Genomic DNA, 18,901 nt, shown 5'->3' on the forward strand with positions numbered 1-18,901 from the left:
GATTTATGTCATTTTGATGTGAAACCCACAAATTTCTCAACTTTTCTAAAGGTTTGTAGCATGTATACAGAGCCATACCTCAATGCACAATGTTTACTGGATAGATCAGAAAATCCTGAAGCCTAATAGGGGCAAATACAGTGGTGCTTGAAAGTTTGTGAACCCTTTAGAATTTTCTATATTTCTGCATAAATATGACCTAAAACATCATCAGATTTTCACACAAATCCTAAAAGTAGATAAAGAGAACCTAGTTAAACAAATGAGACAAAAAAAAATTATACTTGGTCATTTATTTATTGAGGAAAATGATCCAATATTACATATCTGTGAGTGGCAAAAGTATATGAACCTCTAGGATTAGCAGTTCATTTGAAGGTGAAATTAGAGTCAGGTGTTTTCAGTTGTAGGTGCAATTGGTAATTAAGTGATCAATCTCGTTAAATCAGTCTCATTAAGTTATACCTTTAATTCTAGTGCTTAATAATAAATTACCAAACAGCTAAATTATGGTATATTCCAAATTGTTATGATCACTTACCGTATTACACAACTCATATGCACCTTGGAATTCTTTAAGGTTGGGCGACTTCAAAAATATCGGAACACAAATAAACACACAATTTCAATAATAAATGAATTTATTATAACAAAGATAAAAATGGATAATAGCAGTTGGAATCATTATATACAAATATGATATGGTATGTGTGTGTGTGTGAGAGGCCTTATGGCCTAAGCAGAAGGCTAGCGTGGGATGCTCGCTAGGTATGTTTGTGTGTGTCCATGTGGTGTAGGGGTTGTGACCACGTGTTTCTAAGTAGAACAAAAGAGTTAGCTTTGGTAGCTAACTAAGATGTGTTTGTGAGGCCTGTGTGTGTGGCCTGAACAAAAGAGTTAGCATGGATTGCTAGCTAAGGTTTGTTTGTGTGTGGCCTGTGGCCTAAGCAAAAAGGTTAGCCTAGCTTGCTAACGAGACAAAAGAATTAACCGTGTGTGTGTGGCTAGCTAAGGTGTGTTTGTGAGGCCTGTGGCCACATGTTTCTAAGTAAAACAAGAGAGCTAGCTTTGGTTACTAATTAGACAAAAGAATTAGCCGTATGTGGCTAGCTAAGGCCCAAGGATCCTACCTCGTGGACTTAAGACAAAAGGTGTGTATGTGAGTGTGGAAGAGAGCCGCCACATGTTCCCTTGAGACAATACACTTAGACCTGGATGCTAATGGGACAAAAGAATTAGCTGTAGGCTAATTTCACTAGCTTATAACAGTACTAAATCCACTGAAATCTTGATGCGGTCAAATACGTGTAATAATGAAATTAAAGTGTTAGACAGGAATAGAGAGAGAGAGCATGCAAAGCCTATCTATTAAACAATTGAGAGATTAAAACAAAACAATAATTAATTCAATACCCTGAGGGTCAGCAGTGTACACATTTAAACCGTTCCTGAGTTTAAATTCACACTTCTTCATAAAGCTAATTCCTAAGACTAGTTTTATGCCCAAAATTTGCCAGTCTTACTTCAGTATCTTGTCTCTACGCGAGATTATGAGAAGATGTTCCGAGACTTTTGGAGTTTCACCATTGTGGAGCACGTGAGTCGATTCCGTGGAAAGCAGAGGATTTCTTGGTCCGACACGTGGTCGCTCATGATGAAAAGAGAGTCTCTGATCAGAATAATGTGCACAGCTTTTTAATTAGAAGGATCCGGTCGCTTCTAAACTTTAAATGAACTGTTCTGGGCTGCAGTGCGTAACGTTACTATAATAGACAAACAAAACCGGTTGTAACTCTGAGTTTAAAATCGTGTGATTCTAGATTTTTACCATGGCCAAAGGTAAGTAAAAGAAAAGCACGAAACTCTGATTCTTGCAAGAAAGAAGAAAAGACGTCTTTATCTGGTTTTCTGGTGCAGGGTATCTCTGTGTCCAGATGGCTTGACATCCAAGACGAGAGAGATGGAAGCGTTGTTCCGTTACTTATGCCTTCAGGGAGGAAGTGACGTCATGGAGGATGTGACGTAGGTGATCCCGCCCCGGCGTGACGCAGGTCAACGCGGAAGCTGGTGATGTGAGTTGTAGTCCTTAAAGGGACTGTGTTGTAGTTCTTAGATGGACTGTGTTACCTACACAATCAATGGGATGACAATCAGGTGTGAGTGGGCACCCTGTTTTATTTAAAGAACAGGGCTCTATCAACATCTGATATTCACAACACGTTTGTGGAAGTGTATCATGGCACAAACAAAGGAGATTTCTGAGAAGCTCAGAAAAAGCATTGTTGATGCTCATCAGGCCGGAAAAAGTTTACAAAACCATCTCTAAAGAGTTTGGACTCCACCAATCCACAGTCAGACAGATTGTGTACAAATGGAGGAAATTCAAGACCATTTTTACCCTCCCCAGGAGTGGTCAACCAACAAAGATCACTCCAAGAGCAAGGCATGTAATAGTTGGTGAGGTCAGAAAGGACCCCAAGGTAACTTCTAGGTAACTGAAGGCCTCTCTCACATTGGCTAATAATAATGTTCATGAGTCCACCATCAGGAGAACACTAAACAACAATGGTGTGCATGGCAGGGTTGCAAGGAGAAAGCCACTACTCTCCAAAAAGAACATTGCTGCTTGTCTGCAGTTTGTAAAGATCACGTGGACAAGCCAGAAGGCTATTGGAAAAATGTTTTGTGGATGGATGAGACCTAAATCGAACTTTTTGGTTTAAATGAGAAGCATTATGTTTGGAGAAAGAAAACACTGCATTCCAGCATAAGAACCTTATCCCATCTGTGAAACATGGTGGTGGTAGTATCATGGTTTGGGCCTGTTTTGCTGCATCTGGGCCAGGACGGCTTGCCATCATCGATGGAACAATGAATTCTGAATTATACCAGTGAATTCTAAAGGAAAATGTCAGGACATCTGTCCATGAACTGAATCTCAAGAGAAGGTGGGTCATGGAGCAAGACAACAACCCTAAGCACACAAGTCATTCTACTAAAGAATGGTTAAAGAAGAATAAAGTTAATGTTTTGGAATGGCCAAGTCAAAGTCCTGACCTTAATCCAATCGAAATGTTGTGGAAGGACCTGAAACGAGCAGTTCATGTGAGGAAACCCACCAACATCCCAGAGTTGAAGCTGTTCTGTACAGCAGAACAGACTCAAATTCCTCCAAGCCAGTGTGCAGGACTGATCAACAGTTACCAGAAATGTTTAGTTGTAGTTATTGCTGCACAAAGGGGTCACACCAGATACTGAAAGCAAAGGTTCACATACTTTTGCCACTCACAGATATGTAATATTGGATCATTTTCCTCAATAAATAAATGACCAAGTATAATATTTTTGTCTCATTTGTTTAACTGGGTTCTCTTTATCTACTTTTAGGGGTTGTGTGAAAATCTGATGATGTTTTGGGTCATATTTATGCAGAAATATCGAAAATTCTAAAGGGTTCACAAACTTTCAAGCACCATTGTATGTCCTCTTCTATTTTCTTCCAAGATGGAATCGAATTTGGATCCAACCACTGCTTCAGAGAACACATAGTAAATGACCAGTGACAACATTTAAAGTTAGGAAATGCCCAGCCTTCTTCTAGTCTAGAGTAGTCTGTGTTGCTGTTGTTGTGCTTAGTCTTTTTATTTTTTTAGATCTATTTTATTGTATATTACTGCCTACAGTTACTCCGGTCAGGATATATTGAGGAGTCGGATTAGTGGAGTGATTCAGTGTGAGGGCGAGCGCGCGCTGAGCAGTGCAGCGAGAGGAGCGGGCTTTAAACGGTTCTGATGGAGTTTCGGTCCGGTTCAGGTTGAGCGGATTAAAGCAGGATCCGGGGGATTTTATTCACTGTGGAAAGAAACTGAGGAAAGAATGAACAGACTTTCAGCAGTGAAAGTGAGAAGTGCGGAGGGGAAGAAGAGCGACTCCAAACACAGGCACAGTGCCGTTCTCCTGGGTGAGGATGAGGAGCAGGATAAAGGAGCGATGAAGAGGCTCAGCACCATGTGGGTTGCTGTCAGGGGCAAAATGAGCCAAGACAATGAATGTCAATGGAAATGGAATATCTTCAAATGTCGGCAGGAAAGTTCATTAAGCACTCCGGAGCAGAAGGTGGCGCTGATGCGCCGATAAGTTGGAGGCCAAATAAGCCAAGAAGAAGAAGAAGAAGAAGAAGACTCGCAAAATTATGGAAAAGTCTCCATTTTCTTCAGTAACAAGTCACTGAAAAAAAAATCCCTGTAATCTACAAGAGGCGCAAGCCTTACTGTCAGACACACCAACGCAGAAACCTCTCCAACCTCCGGCCACTGCAACCTCACACCACTGCAACCAGCTCCTTCACTCTTGGACTCTGGAACTGCCAGTCTGCTGTCAACAAAGCTGACTTCATCCCTGCTTATGCCAGTAGCCTCTCTGTAGACATGCTGGCACTAACAGAAACCTGGTTGAAGCCTGATAACACAGCAACCATATCAGCACTGTCCACCACCCACTCCTTCTCACACACCCCTCGTCCAATACAACGAGGAGGAGGAACAGGAATCCTAATCCACAATCAATGGAACTACGCTCCCTTGCTGCCCAACAATAACTACAGCTCCTTCGAATACCACGCCATCAAGGTGACTGCTCCAATCAAGTTGTCCGTAGTAGTGATCTATCGCCCACCGGGACCACTAGATGCCATGGTGGATGAACTGGACACACTGATCTCCTCCATCCCAGATCTGGATGGTCCGCTACTCATCCTTGGTGACTTCAATATACACCTAGACAAGCCATACGCCAATGACTTCAAGGACCTGATGAACTCATTCGACCTTCATCTGGCCAGCTGCTCTCTGACTCACAAAAATGGAAACCAACTTGACCTGATCTTCACTAAGAACTGTCAGGCAAACAACATGAAGATAACACCACTGCATGTATCAGACCATTTCTTCATCCATTTCACAATCAATCTACCTGAGTTACCTGCCACCCCTCCTCCGGTGGTCACATACCGACGTAACCTACGCAAACTGTCAACCACTCACTTTGCATCAGTAGTCGCCTCTGCTCTGCCACCCCCCAGCACACTGTCCTCACTAGATGTGGATACTGCGACAGAGTCGTTCAGCTCTACACTGAACTCCTGCCTGGACAACCTGTGCCCTCTATCCACTAAACCTGCACGATCTTCCCAACCTCGACCTTGGATGACTGAATCCATCCGTGCCCTACGTACTACCCTCAGAGCGGCGGAAAGGAAGTGGCACAAAACTGGCAATTCATCAGACCTTGAAAACCTACAATCTCTACTAGCCTCCTTCGCCACCTCTGTAACAACTGCCAAGAAGGCCTACTACAACGACAAGATCAGCAACACTACGGACTCAAGGAAACTGTTTTCTACCTTCAAATCACTGCTCAACCCTCCTCCCCCTCCTGCTGCCACAGATCTCAACCCAGACAACTTTGCCACCTTTTTCACTGAAAAGGTAGCAAACATCAGCAAGCAATTCAGCGACCCTCCCTCAGCCGAAAGCTCACCCCAAGAAACTACTCACACTGCTGCAACACTCCGTAAATTTACTCCACTCTCTGAAGGTGATGTCGCCAAACTCATCGCTGAGAGCCGTCCCACCACCTGCCCACTGGACCCAGTGCCCAGTAACCTGCTTCAAGACATTGCCTCAACAGTCGTCCCAGCTATTACATGCATCATGAACTCCTCACTGTCCTCTGGAACCGTCCCCTCTGCCTTCAAACAAGCAAGGGTAACACCTCTACTGAAAAAGCCTATGCTCAACCCAGCACAGGTTGGAAACTACCGCCCTGTCTCACTGCTCCCCTTCCTATCAAATCCCTGGAAAGGGCAGTTGCAAAACAGGTTACCAACTTCCTAAATCAGAACGGACAACTGGACCCAAAACAATCTGGCTTCAGAAGTGGACATTCAACTGAAACCGCATTATTGTCAGTAACTGAAGCTCTTAGGACTGCAAGAACGGAAGGACTATCCTCTGTCCTCATCCTACTAGACCTATCAGCTGCCTTTGACACTGTCAACCACAAGATACTCCTCAGGATACTCACAACCATGGGAATCACTGGTGCCGTCCACTCCTGGTTCAACTCCTACCTCTCTGGTCGCTCCTTCAACGTGTCATGGCAAGGAAAACTGTGTTTAACTCACACCCTCACCACAGGCGTACCCCAAGGATCAGTGCTGGGGCCCCTTCTGTTCGCAATGTACACCACTTCCCTGGGACATGTCATGGGTTCTCCTATCACTGCTATGCTGATGATACCCAGATGTACCTGTCCTTCCAGCCAGATGACGCCATGGTTTCAGCACACATCTCAGCCTGCCTCACCGACCTGTCAACATGGATGAAGGAACACCACCTACAATTGAACCTGTCCAAGACCAAACTCCTTGTGATCCCAGCTAAAAAGTCAATTCGTCACAACATCAACCTCCAGATGGGCTCTACCACTGTGGCCCCAAACAAAGTCGCTAAAAACCTTGGTGTTATGATCGATGACCATCTGTCATTCTCCAACCATATTGCATCAGTCGCCCGGACCTGCCGATTTGTGCTGTACAACATACAGAAAATCAGACCTTACCTGACCCAACATTCAGCACAACTATTGGTTCAGGCCATGGTCATCTCCCGCCTGGACTACTGCAACTCCCTCCTAGCTGGTCTACCTGCTTGTGCAATAAAACCACTGCAGATGGTTCAGAACGCTGCAACACGTTTGGTATTCACTCAACCCAAAAAGGGCTCATGTTACTCCTCTATTTATCCAGTTGCATTGGCTGCCAGTGGCGGCCCGGATCAAGTACAAGGCCCTGACCCTTGCCTACAAAACCATCTCAGGAACAGCCCCAGCTTATCTGAAGGAAATGCTAAGGCCGTATGTTCCTGCCAGAGAGCTGCATTCCTCCAACACAAACTGACTAGCAGTGGCCACTGCTCGCTCCAAGCGATCCCAGGCAAAACTATTCTCGGTAATAGTCCCTCAGTGTTGGAACAAACTTCCAGAAGCAACTAGACTCACATCATCTCTTTTAACCTTCAAGAAGCATGTAAAGACTCTCCTCTTTCATGACTATTTACTGCACTGATGCCTGAGCTGGCCCAGACCCGGGGTAGACTCTTAGGCATGTTGTGCGGTGTGTTTGTGTAAGTGTCTGTCTTTCTGTCTTGTCTTACTTGACCCTGCACTAAAGTACTTTAAAAAAAAAAACAACTACTAACCCCAGTTGGCAATTACACCTATTGTTCTGTATATTTCCTGTGCATATTGTATCTGCAAGTGTTATATGCTATGTTTATGTCCTCTATTGTAAGTCGCTTTGGATAAAAGCATCTGCCAAATGTAATGTAATGTAATGTAGTTTGTTCTGCTGTAGCATAGTCCGTTTTATGAGGGGTCATTTCCCATTCCATATGTATTTGTAAGCAAGGAATCAACCCCAGTAACCAATTAGTGGGGACAGCAGCAGCATAGTGTTAGGGGTGGTGGTGGTGTGGTGAGATAAGGATCCACAAGCAGAACATAGACAGTAATCCAATAAATAAGGTGCTTTAATCCAGGGAAAAGAGTGTGGCAAAAACAGGACAAAAACAAATGGCAAAAATAGTCGAGGTAAAAAGAGACAAAAAACTTGACAAAAACACGAGACACACAAGGAAAAAAACGCTAGAGCAAAAAAAAAACCAAACAAGAAAAAACCCTCAGTGCAAAAACCATGAACTAAAAAAATAGCTTGAGCAAAAACCATGAAACACAATAAAGGCACAGAAACAGCTAGAATAGTGAAACGAGCCGTTCTGGCAAAGTCAGGGTCTGAGAATGGCTTATTTATATACAGCAGAGAGAACCAGGAAGTGAAATGCAGGCTAGATGGAATTCCCATCCTGGATCTGGATTGGCGCTGACCTGGGAGATAAGTAATCTCTGGAGTGGAAGTCCGGGGCAGAGCATGACACATAGAGGAGATTAACTTGATATGAGGTAAAATATTCATTTTAACTCCTGCTATATGGGACAGAACTGATGCAGGTAAGGCAGCCCATCTTTTTGTGTTCTCCTTAACCTTCCTAAGAACATTAGTTTAGTTCAACTTAGCTATGGCTGTAACAGACATCCGAATTAGAACCCCTAGATATTTAACTTCCTTGGTTAATGCAACAGAAGTAGGTAAAACTAATTGACTTCTATCTCTATTTACTAACATCAAAGCAGAATTAGATAGATTAAGTTTAAAACCAGAAAGAGCACCAAACTTATTAAGTACCTTAATAGTGTTGGGTAGAGAGTTCTTTACATCTGACATATAGACCAATTTATTGTCTGTGTTCATTGACACTGAGTAAACAGAATACCCAATGTGAAGAGGAGAAATCAATGCACAGTTAAGGACATACTGTGGAAGGGGTTCTGTAGAAAGATTAAAGATTAAGGGAGACAGGGGACAGCCTTGTCTTGTGCCACGGTTTATTGTAAACAAATCAGAAATTGCACCTCCTATACATACTCTAGCAGAAGGGTTTGTATAAAGCACCTGAATCATCTTTATAAACTTACCGGTAGGACCAAAATTAAATTCTTTAAGGACATGCAATAGGTATTGCCATTTAAGCCTTTTTGGTGTCAGTGGGGCCACATGGGGAATGGATTTTTTGTGCTTCACCTAAAAAGTGGATCAGTCGCCTAATGTTATCTGGAGCCATACAACCTTTCATAAATCCTATTTGGTTTGGATGTATTAGGTCCGGCAGGACTGATTCCAGTCTGCGGGCTAACACACAAGAATAAATTTTAAAATCAGCATTAATAAGTGATATTGGCCTGCACAGTCTGATGGGTCTTTGTCTGGTTTGGGAATAACTGAGTGTGGCAACGGGGCATGGCCAAGCAGCAGTTTGTGAATGGAGGGCGGGGTGGGGGAAGGTAAGTGGCTAAGTCATTACACCTGATGTCAATTAATGTGGGTGTGTGTGTGGGTGTTTGTTGCAGGGATGGAGCATAAAAGGAGGGGGAGAGCAGAGAAGGGGTCTCGCCCAACCAGAACACAGATTGGGGGGGGGCGTGCGTGAGTGAATAAGCAAAGCTGAAAAGCTGAAGAAAATAACAAAAATAAAGTGTGTGTGAACACTCGCCTTTCGTGCTTCTGTGCTCCACCCACATCAGGATCTGTTATATTGGTGCTGAAACCTGGGACTACAGAAGGGAACCACCCCATGGAGTCCTCCCCATTCGAAGAACTCATCCATGCCCTCACTACCGCCCAGCAGAACCAGCATCAAGTGCTGATTGCCCTCCGGAAGGAACAAGAGCAATGCTTTGAAGCCTTGATGCTGGCCCAGCAGGGAGATCACCAGGTGTTCTGGCATCTGCTCACGTCAGCAGGGGTGTCGACCATCAGGCACCCTCATAAAGATGAGCCCGCAGGACCATCCGGAAGCATTCCTCACCCTCTTCGAACAAGTGGCTTAGATGTGGGGGTGGCCGCTCGAGCAGTGCGCAGCACGCCTCCTCCCACTCCTGACTGGTGAGGCACAGCTCGCAGCACAGCAGCTCCCTGCTGACAGCCAACTGGTGTACGCCAACTTGAAGAAAGCCATCCTGCAGCATATCGGCCGCTTCCCGGAACAACATCCCCAGCACTTCTGGACGCTGACATTGGAGGAGGTCGGTCGGCCGTTTGCATTTGGCCAGCAACTCTGGGATGCCTGCCAGCAGTGGCTGAGGGGAGAAGACCGCGACGTCGATGAGATCATTGGGGAGTTGGAGCATCTCCGGAGTTGGAGCTCCACAAGGGAGGGGGGAGCTGTGATCTGGATCCCCGATGCACCAGAGACCGTCCCCGATCGGGCCGGAACATATTGCATACCGGTAAGTGTTCAAGGGGGTACATATCACGAGTTGGTGGATTCCGGTTGTAACCAGACCTCAATTCACCAAAGCCTGGTGCAAGGTGAGGTATCGGGGAGAGCACAAGCAGTGAAGGTGTTGTGTGTTCACAATTACCCTCTAGTATCCGTCCATATTCTATTCTGGGGCCAAATGCATAGAATAAAGGTGGTGGTTAATCCTCGTCTTGCCCACTCATTGATTTTGAGGATTGATTGGCCAGGGTTTAAAAAGCTGTTGGAACATTTAACACATAGTGGGTCCTGCACTAGTATGTCACGGGAAGATCCTGGCATGGCGTTGACTGGAGAAGCTGTCACAGAGCCGTCTACATCAGCACCGCGTCAGAGCGACATGAGGAGTGAGGAACAGCCCGCTCCTCCTCCCTCTCTTGGGGATTCCCTTGAGGATTTCCCATTAAAGCAGTTGCGAGACGAGACTCTGCGGCATGTGTTTGACCAAGTGAGAGTAATCGATGGTCAAACTCTTCAGCCAAGCACGACACCGGCCTTCCCATATTTCGCGATTATTAAAGATAGGTTGTACTGAGTGATGCAGGATACTCAAAATGGTGAACAATTAACTCAGTTGTTGATCCCAAAGAACCTTAGGGAACTCGTATTCCATGCGGCTTACTTTAATCCCATGGCTGGACACTTAGGGCAAGATAAAACACTAGCCTGAATAATGGTCCAATTCTGTTGGCCAGGGATTCGCGGGGATGTCCATCAGTGTTGTGTGGCATGCCACGAATGCCAATTAGTAAATCCCACGGCCACTCCAACAGCATCTTTGCGCCCTCTCCCTCTAATTGAGAACCTATTTAAGAGAATTGGTGTGGATCTCGTCAGGCCATTAGATTGGTCAGCATGGGGATATCGCTTTATTTTAGTTCTGGTGGACTATGCAATGTGATATCCAGAAGCAGTGCCTCTCCGCAGTATTTCTGCATGCAGTATTATGGAAGCGCTCTTCCATATTATCTCCCAGGTTGGGATTCCAAAGGAAATCCTGATAGACCAAGGCACTACATTTATGTCACACACGCTACATGAACTGTATGGGTTATTGGGAATTAAGTCTATCCACACCAATGTCTATCACCCACAAACAGATGGCTTAGTGGAGTGTTTTAATCAAACCCTCAAAAACATAATTCAGAAATTTGTAAGTGAGGATGCACGTAATTGGGATAAATGGCTCGAGCCCCTGTTATTTGAAATACAAGAGGTCCTGCAATCCTCCACTGGTTTTTCACCATTTTAATTATTATATGGGCATAAGCCACGTGGCATTTTGGACATGCTATGGGAAAATTGGGAGGAGGGACCTTCGCCTAGCAAGAATGAAATTCAATATGTTCTCGACCCGTGTGGAAAACTCCACACACTCACGCACTTACCCCAGGAGAATTTGCGGCAGGCACAAGAACGTCAAATACGGCTGTATGACAGGGGCATTCCCCTTAGAGAGTTCACACCAGGAGACAAAGTGCTCATATTATTGCCCATGTCAAGCTCCAAATTAATTGCCAAGTGGCAAGGGCCCTTCGAGGTCACACGGGCCCTTCAACGTCCCCAACTATGAGGTGAGGCAAATGGGTAGGGGTGGGGCATTGCAAATGTACCACCTCAACCTGTTAAAACATTGGAATGAGGGGGTCCCTGTGGCATTGGCGTCAGTAGTCCCAAAGAAGGCGGAGCTGGGGCTGGACATTAAAAAAAAAAAAACATCTCGAACCACTCCAGTCCCTTGTGGAGACCACCTCTCACTGGCTCAACTCACGGAGGTGGCCAAGTTGTAAAAGGAATTTTCCGATGTGTTCTCATCCCTTCCTGGTCGTATCCACCTCATAAAACACCATATTGAGACACCCCCGGGGAGTGACAGTGCGTAGCCGCCCTTACCGTTTGCCCGAACACACAAAAAAAGGTGGTTTGGGATGAACTCAAGGCCATGCTCGAAATGGGCAGAATCGAGGAGTCCCACAGTGACTGGAGCAGCCCAGTGGTCCTGGTTCCCAAGACTGATGGCTCGGTCCAGTTCTGTGTGGACTATAGAAAAATCAACGTGGTGTCTAAATTTGATGCATACCCAATGCCTCACATTGATGAGTTGCCAGATCGGTTAGGCGCTGCTCACTTTTATTTGACACTGGATCTAACAAAGGGATATTGGCAGAGCCCCTTGACTCCTCTATCCCGAGAAAAAATGGCCTTTTCCACAAGATCCTCCACCCTCACGCTGCCTATGTGGCCGCGTACTTAGATGACATAATAATCTATAGCCATGATTGGCTGCAGCACCTGGAACATCTGAGGGCTGTTCTAAAGTCACTGAGGCATGTGGGTCTCACAGCTAATCCGAAGAAGTGTGCAACTGGGCGGGTGGAAGTACGATATCTGGGGTTCCACTTGGGTCATGGGCAGGTGGGTCCCCAAATTAACAAGACTGAAGCGATTGCGGCCTGCCCAAGGCCCGAGACCAATAAGGGGATGAGACAGTTCCTGGGGCTGGCTATTATCGTAGGTTTATACCTAATTATTCGGATGTTACCAGCCCATTAACTGATGTATGATGTGTCGACGAGGTCGCTATTTGATGAGGGAAATTAGGCGACTAGCCCAAATGACCTGGGAGACCATCGTCAAAACCGCAAACGGAAACGATGATGACCCCAGAGTCCTTAGCCTCCAGGGTGAGGACAAGCCCCCGCTAACCTTAGAAGGAGGTGAAGCACTGAAAGGGGGACCCACCTGGAAAAATTTTGGTCCAGCCCGATCCTTGCCGAGCCATCACAAGGGTGAGTGGAAAAATCGACAAGGTAAGGCCAGGAGGGACCGAGGGCGAGTCCACAGTGACTATGGCAATCGCCCATCACATGAAAAGGGTCGTAGGGAACAAAACGGTTGGCAGCAAAACCGTCATCCCCGCTCTGACCAGAAACGGCAGAAGCGTTCCGACCGTAGCTCTAAACGTAAGGGTAGAGACGACCAACACAGTGACTCAGACCAACCTGGTGAGTTCCATTCAGAGCTGGACTCTTTAAAAGCCCAGTTGGCTGAGATTAAAGAACTGTTACAGGAGACGTCAGACCCCTCAACAGATAAAACAAAAGAGCCCAAGAAAAATGACAAAAAGCCATTTGCTGGCATGACTAGGCCAGGAACCACGGGTATACCTCGTGAAAGGGGGAGGAGATCCCTCTGAAACAGCAGGCAAGGGTCAGGATGTAGGGCCCCCCGGTGGCAAAGGCAAACACACAAAACGCGCTTCTCACGTGTGCTAAAGTCTTCACCACCATTTCTCAGACACACGGCTCTCACAAGGCGACCCAATACCAACCAAGCCCTGCGACATAAACTTAGCCAACTTCACACAAAACAAAACCCCACAGTCGTTGGATCCCACAAAATATGCACAAACCCATTGCGACGAGATTAGTGCGTACACCGATCAACCGAGCGCCACGCGAGATCAAATTTCTGATGAACTTCAGTTCATGTCTTTGAACACCGAGTCCAATGTCGAAACACCCGACGTTGCGATTCCCCCTAGTGGCCACAATTCTTTGAAAAACCTCCCTCTATCCATCAACTCAGACACAGACACCCATTTCACTGCTGGTGTAATGGCTGCGCTGTGGAACATGTTAGGCGTCGAGGCGAAATTCCATATCGTGTACCACCCTCAATTCTCTGGTCAGGCTGAACGAGCCATTCAAACCATTGTGAGCATGCTGCGAAAGTATATCACAAACCATGGTAAAATTTGGGACGTGAAACTTCCCTTGGTGCTAAGGGCCATTTGGTCCACCCCTCATTGCGCCACTGAAGTCACACCCTTTGGGATGATGACTGGGCAAGAGTCGGTTCTTCCCCCGCATCTCCTATACAAACCAGAGGCCATGAGCGTCGCGATTGCATACACCGCACATCAACATGTCGCCGACCTTTGACGCCACCTACAGTCAACCTTTACAGGTGCCCAAAAGAATCTCGATTCGAGAGTAGGACACAAAGCCTACTATGCCCGAATCTCAGAGAAGTTCCTACCACCCTGGTCGAGACCTTTCGATCGTGGGAAAACCGTTCCCTGTCGCGTATCACATTAGGACATCTAGGCCTAATCAAACGCTTTCATATCAATTTCCATGATAATCGAATCAAACCTTTTGAACAGTCCTCACTCCAAAAGGGGGTGGATGACAGCTAGGCCCATCATGTCCACCTAGCTTGTATGCATCACTCAACCATAAGCGTACACTAACATTCCCGGTCAGACTTCACCAACCCAATGAAGTAATAACCCTTCAGTATAACATGGTAGATAAAATACTAAAATCCGCTATTATTACTAGTGTGTATTCATCACAAATACACCTGGCATATAGTCTTGGCAGTGCTATCCTTATTTTTGTGCATCCACAAGACTTAGAGATATGCACCCCACTAAAGACATCCACTGGGTCTGCCCAGGCAACCCATACATAACACTACATGCCAAGCTGGATAGATGGTCTGCGTCCCTGACAGCTTTAGCCGCAGTAGCACACGCTTTCTGGCCAGACCACCCACTGCTATTACACCATTCAAGAAGATTAGGTTTGCCAACCCAAACACTAATACTTCTTTTCTTCCTTCATTTCTTCTCTTTTCTTGTTTTTTTTATGCATAAGAAATTAAACACTACATGTTTCATGTTCAATGTTTAATTTTTTTGATGTGGTTTTGATCTAGTTAGTTAGTGATTATATGCCCAAAATGCCCATAGTGATTGTATGCCCCAAACGCCTCTGTCTCCAACTGTCTTACTGGAACTCACAAGTTTACACAGTCTTCACAGGACACCATGGACTGTGCAGAGCAAGGCTACCTCAAGGACTATGGACACGGCGATGATACGATACGGTGCTCTCAGTGCTACGACTCCGTCATACCCCTGAGACCAAAAGGGGGACTGTAGGTATCATGCCGCCATTCTGTGTCTAAGGACTACAACTACCAGTCCTCTTCCGTGTGACCTACGTCACGCGTGGGCAGGATCATCTACGTCAGTCTGCCATGCGCGCATAAGTCCGGGCGGAAGCTCCGCCATTTTGTCTCTCGCGTCCGGTTTTCAAGGAAGCTAGATGCACCAAAGAGATGCTCTCCGCCAAAAAGACGTCTTCTTTCTTGCAAGATCCATCACTCAGCACGATTTTCTTTCTTACCCTTGGCAAAGGTAAACTCTAGAGTCGCGCGATCTTTAAACTCAACCTGAGTTACAACCGGTTTACTTGTATTAGAAGTGACGTCACGACTGCAGCCCAGGCAGTTAAAAGTTAAGAAGCGATTGAATCCTTTTTAACTCAAAAGCGCTGTGCATCTTATTCTGATCAGAGACTTTTCCTCACGAACGCTGAGGTTCGGACCAAGAATCCTCTGCTTTCCATGGGAACCACCCAAGTGCTCCGCTGGACCCAGAAAGTTCTCTACGCCTCCATCACAAGCGGCTCATGTGCTCCCATGGCGAGGCCCGAAACTACACCGGCGAATAGTTCTTCATATCTTGCTAAAGGCAGGATTAAGTAAGATTTTGGCATTTGGGCATAATTCAGATAGTCTTAGGAATTTGCTTTTATTGAAATAGTGTGAATTTAAACCCAGGTTTATTGTTACACTGTTAAACATGCAGCGTGTTGATTTATTTTGGTTCTATGTTCTCTCAATTGTTTAATAGATAGGCTGTGCATGCTCCCTCTCTCTCTTATTCTGACTAACACTAATTTCCTTATCATACATTTTGACCTTATCAAGGTTTCAGTGAGTTTGGTAATGTTATGAGTGTGGAATCTTTTTGTTACTGAGAAAGCACGTGCTCAACAGGCCTGACCAGGCCTGATACACTTTAGACAGCTTCCCTTTGTCTTTAGCAACACGTGCTCAGTAGGCCTCACCAGGCCTAACAAACACACTTTAGCTAGGCCATAGGGCCTTTCACAAACACACTAGCAACACAAGGCTAATCTAGGCCTCCACCACGTGTAGTTAGCTACACGAGGCTAAACACGTGGTCAAGTCCTTCACACACACACACACACACACGCACACATTAGCAACAGAGCTAATCCTTTGTTCTATTTAGATAACATTCTTTTGTTTTAGCTAGCAACAAGCTAGGCCATACACACACACACCACACATGTATATACACACCTCACTGCTTGTATATATTGATTTATTATTTTTATCTTTGTTATAATAAATTCATTTATTAAACAAACTGTTTGTTTGTGTGAACAATATATGAAGTCCCCAATCGTCTCAAAGAATTCAAAAAGGTGCATATAAGTTATGTAATATGGTAAGTGATCGTAATAATTTGGAAATATACCATAATCTAGCTGTTTGGTAATTTATCCAGGATTAATGGTATGATTCACTAAATGATTCACTAAATGATTCATTGTATGATTCACTAAATGATTCATTGAACGATTCACTATATGATTCACTAAATAATTCATTGAACGATTCACTAAATGATTCACTGAATGATTCACTTCAAATGAGACTGATTCTATGGTATGATTCAATTCAAATGAGTCAAAGTAAACGATTCAATGGGATTGATTCATTTTAATTATTAACCTTCAAAATTTAATGAGACTGATTTAGCGAGATTGATCACTTAATTTCAATTATTAACTGATTGCACCCACACCGCTTATCCTGTACAGGGTTGCAGGCAAACTGGAGCCTATCCCAGCTGACTATGAGCGAAGGCCAGGGTACACCCTGGACAAGTCACCAGGTCATCGCAGGGCTAACACATAGAGACAAACAACAATTCACACTCACACCTATGGTCAGTTTAGAGCCACCGATTAGCCTAACCTGCATGTCTTTGGACTGTGGGGGAAACTGGAGCACCCAAAGGAAACCCATGCAGGCATGGGGAGAACATGCAAACTCCACACAGAAAGGCCCTCGTTGGCTGCTGGGCTCGAAACCAGGACCTTCTTGCTGTGAGGCGACAGTACTAACCACTACACCACTGTGCCGCCCCCAAATCAAAATCAAACAAATCAAAATCACAGTTTCTTCAATTTGGCCCTAGGAAACAACATAAGACTATTTATATGATGCATGTGTGTGATTGAGATAACCAAATATATTTCAACCAATCAGTCCCTTAAGATATCATAGGACTATTTATACAATGCATTGTATGTGTGTGATTGTGATAATCAAATCTATTTCATCCAATTGGCCCGCCATTGGGATAACCAAATCTATTTCATCCAATCAGCTCTAGAAGACACCATAGGACTATTTATATGAGGCACATATACACATGCATGCGATTGGGATAACCAAATCTCAGCTCTCCAGATGGAAGAAGATGGAAGATAGTCAAGATACTTAATAAAAAAATTCTCTTACAGTGGTGCTTGAAAGTTTGTGAACCCTTTAGAATTTTCTATATTTCTGCATAAATATGACCTAAAACATCATCGGATTTTCACACAAGTCCTAAAAGTAGATAAAGAGAACCCAGTTAAACAAATGAGATAAAAATATTATCCTTGGTCATTTATTTATTGAGGAAAATGATCCAATATTACATATCTATGAGTGGCAAAAGTATGTGAACCTTTGCGTTCAGTATCTGGTGTGACCCCCTTGTGCAGCAATAACTGCAACTAAACATTTGTGGTAACTGTTGATCAGTCCTGCACACCGGCTTGGAGGAATTTTAGCCCGTTCCTCCATACAGAACAGCTTCAACTCTGGGATGTTGGTGGGTTTCCTCACATGAACTGCTCACGTCAGGTCCTTCCACAACATTTCGATTGGATTAAGGTCAGGACTTTGACTTGGCCATTCCAAAACATTAACTTTATTCTTCTTTAACCATTCTTTGGTAGAACGACTTGTATGCTTAGGGTTGCTGTCTTGCTGCATGATCCACCTTCTCTTGAGATTTAGTTCATGGACAGATTTCCTGATATTTTCTTTAGAATTTGCTGGTATAATTCAGAATTCCTTGTTCCAACAATGATGGCAAACCATCCTGGCCCAGATGCAGCAAAACAGGCCCAAACCATGATACTACCACCACCATGTTTCACAGAAGGGATAAGGTTCTTATGTTGGAATGCAGTGTTTTCCTTTCTCCAAACATAACGCTTCTCATTGAAACCAAAAAGTTCTATTTTGATCTCATTTGTCCACAAAACATTTTCCAATACCCTTCTGGCTTGTCCACATGATCTTTAGCAAACTGCAGATGAGCAGCAATGTTCTTTTTGGAGAGCAGTGGCTTTCTCCTTGCAACCCTGCCATGCACACCATTGTTGTTCAGTGTTCTCCTGATGGTGGACTCATGAACATTGGCTAATGTTAATGTGAGAGAGGTCTTCAGTTGCTTAGAAATTACCTTGGGGTCCTTTGTGACCTCGCCGACTATTACACACCTTGCTCATGGAGTGATCTTTGTTGGTCGACCACTCCTGGGGAGGGTAACAATGGTCTTGAATTTCCTCCATTTGTACACAATCTGTCTGACTGTGGATTGGTGGAGTCCAAACTCTTTAGAGATGATTTTGTAACCTTTTTCAGCCTGATGAGCATCAACAACGCTTTTTCTGAGGTCCTCAGAAATCTCCTTTGTTCGTGTCATGATACACTTCCACAAACATGTGTTGTGAAGATCAGACTTTGATAGATCCCTGTTCTTTAAATAAAACAGGGTGCCAAATCTATATCTCTTATTACTAAGACAGCCTTTTATCACCTGAGAAATATCTCTAAGGTACGTGGCTTCCTGTCTTTTCAGGACTCTGAAAAGTTAGTACATGCTTTTATTTTCAGTCGCCTTGACTATTGTAATTCCCTGTATGCTGGGCTTACTAAACAGGCGTTTAACAAACTCCAGCTGATTCAAAACGCAGCTGCCAGAACACTCACAAGAACATCTAAATTTGACCATATCA

The 18,901-nt window shown here is 44.7% G+C and overlaps 1 protein-coding gene across 1 annotated transcript in view; it reads left to right on the forward strand.

Moving 5' to 3' along the window:
* Window positions 1–18,901, forward strand: part of dnm1b (dynamin 1b) — a 135,396-nt gene that overhangs the window by 38,686 nt on the left and 77,809 nt on the right. The window contains exon 3 of the mRNA XM_060907122.1: window positions 14,695–14,712. Within this exon, the coding sequence (XP_060763105.1) occupies window positions 14,695–14,712 (18 nt within the window). The remainder of the gene's footprint in view (window positions 1–14,694; window positions 14,713–18,901) is intronic.

This window comes from Neoarius graeffei, chromosome 24 (assembly GCF_027579695.1).
Source record: "Neoarius graeffei isolate fNeoGra1 chromosome 24, fNeoGra1.pri, whole genome shotgun sequence".
NCBI classification, from domain to species: Eukaryota; Metazoa; Chordata; class Actinopteri; order Siluriformes; family Ariidae; genus Neoarius; species Neoarius graeffei.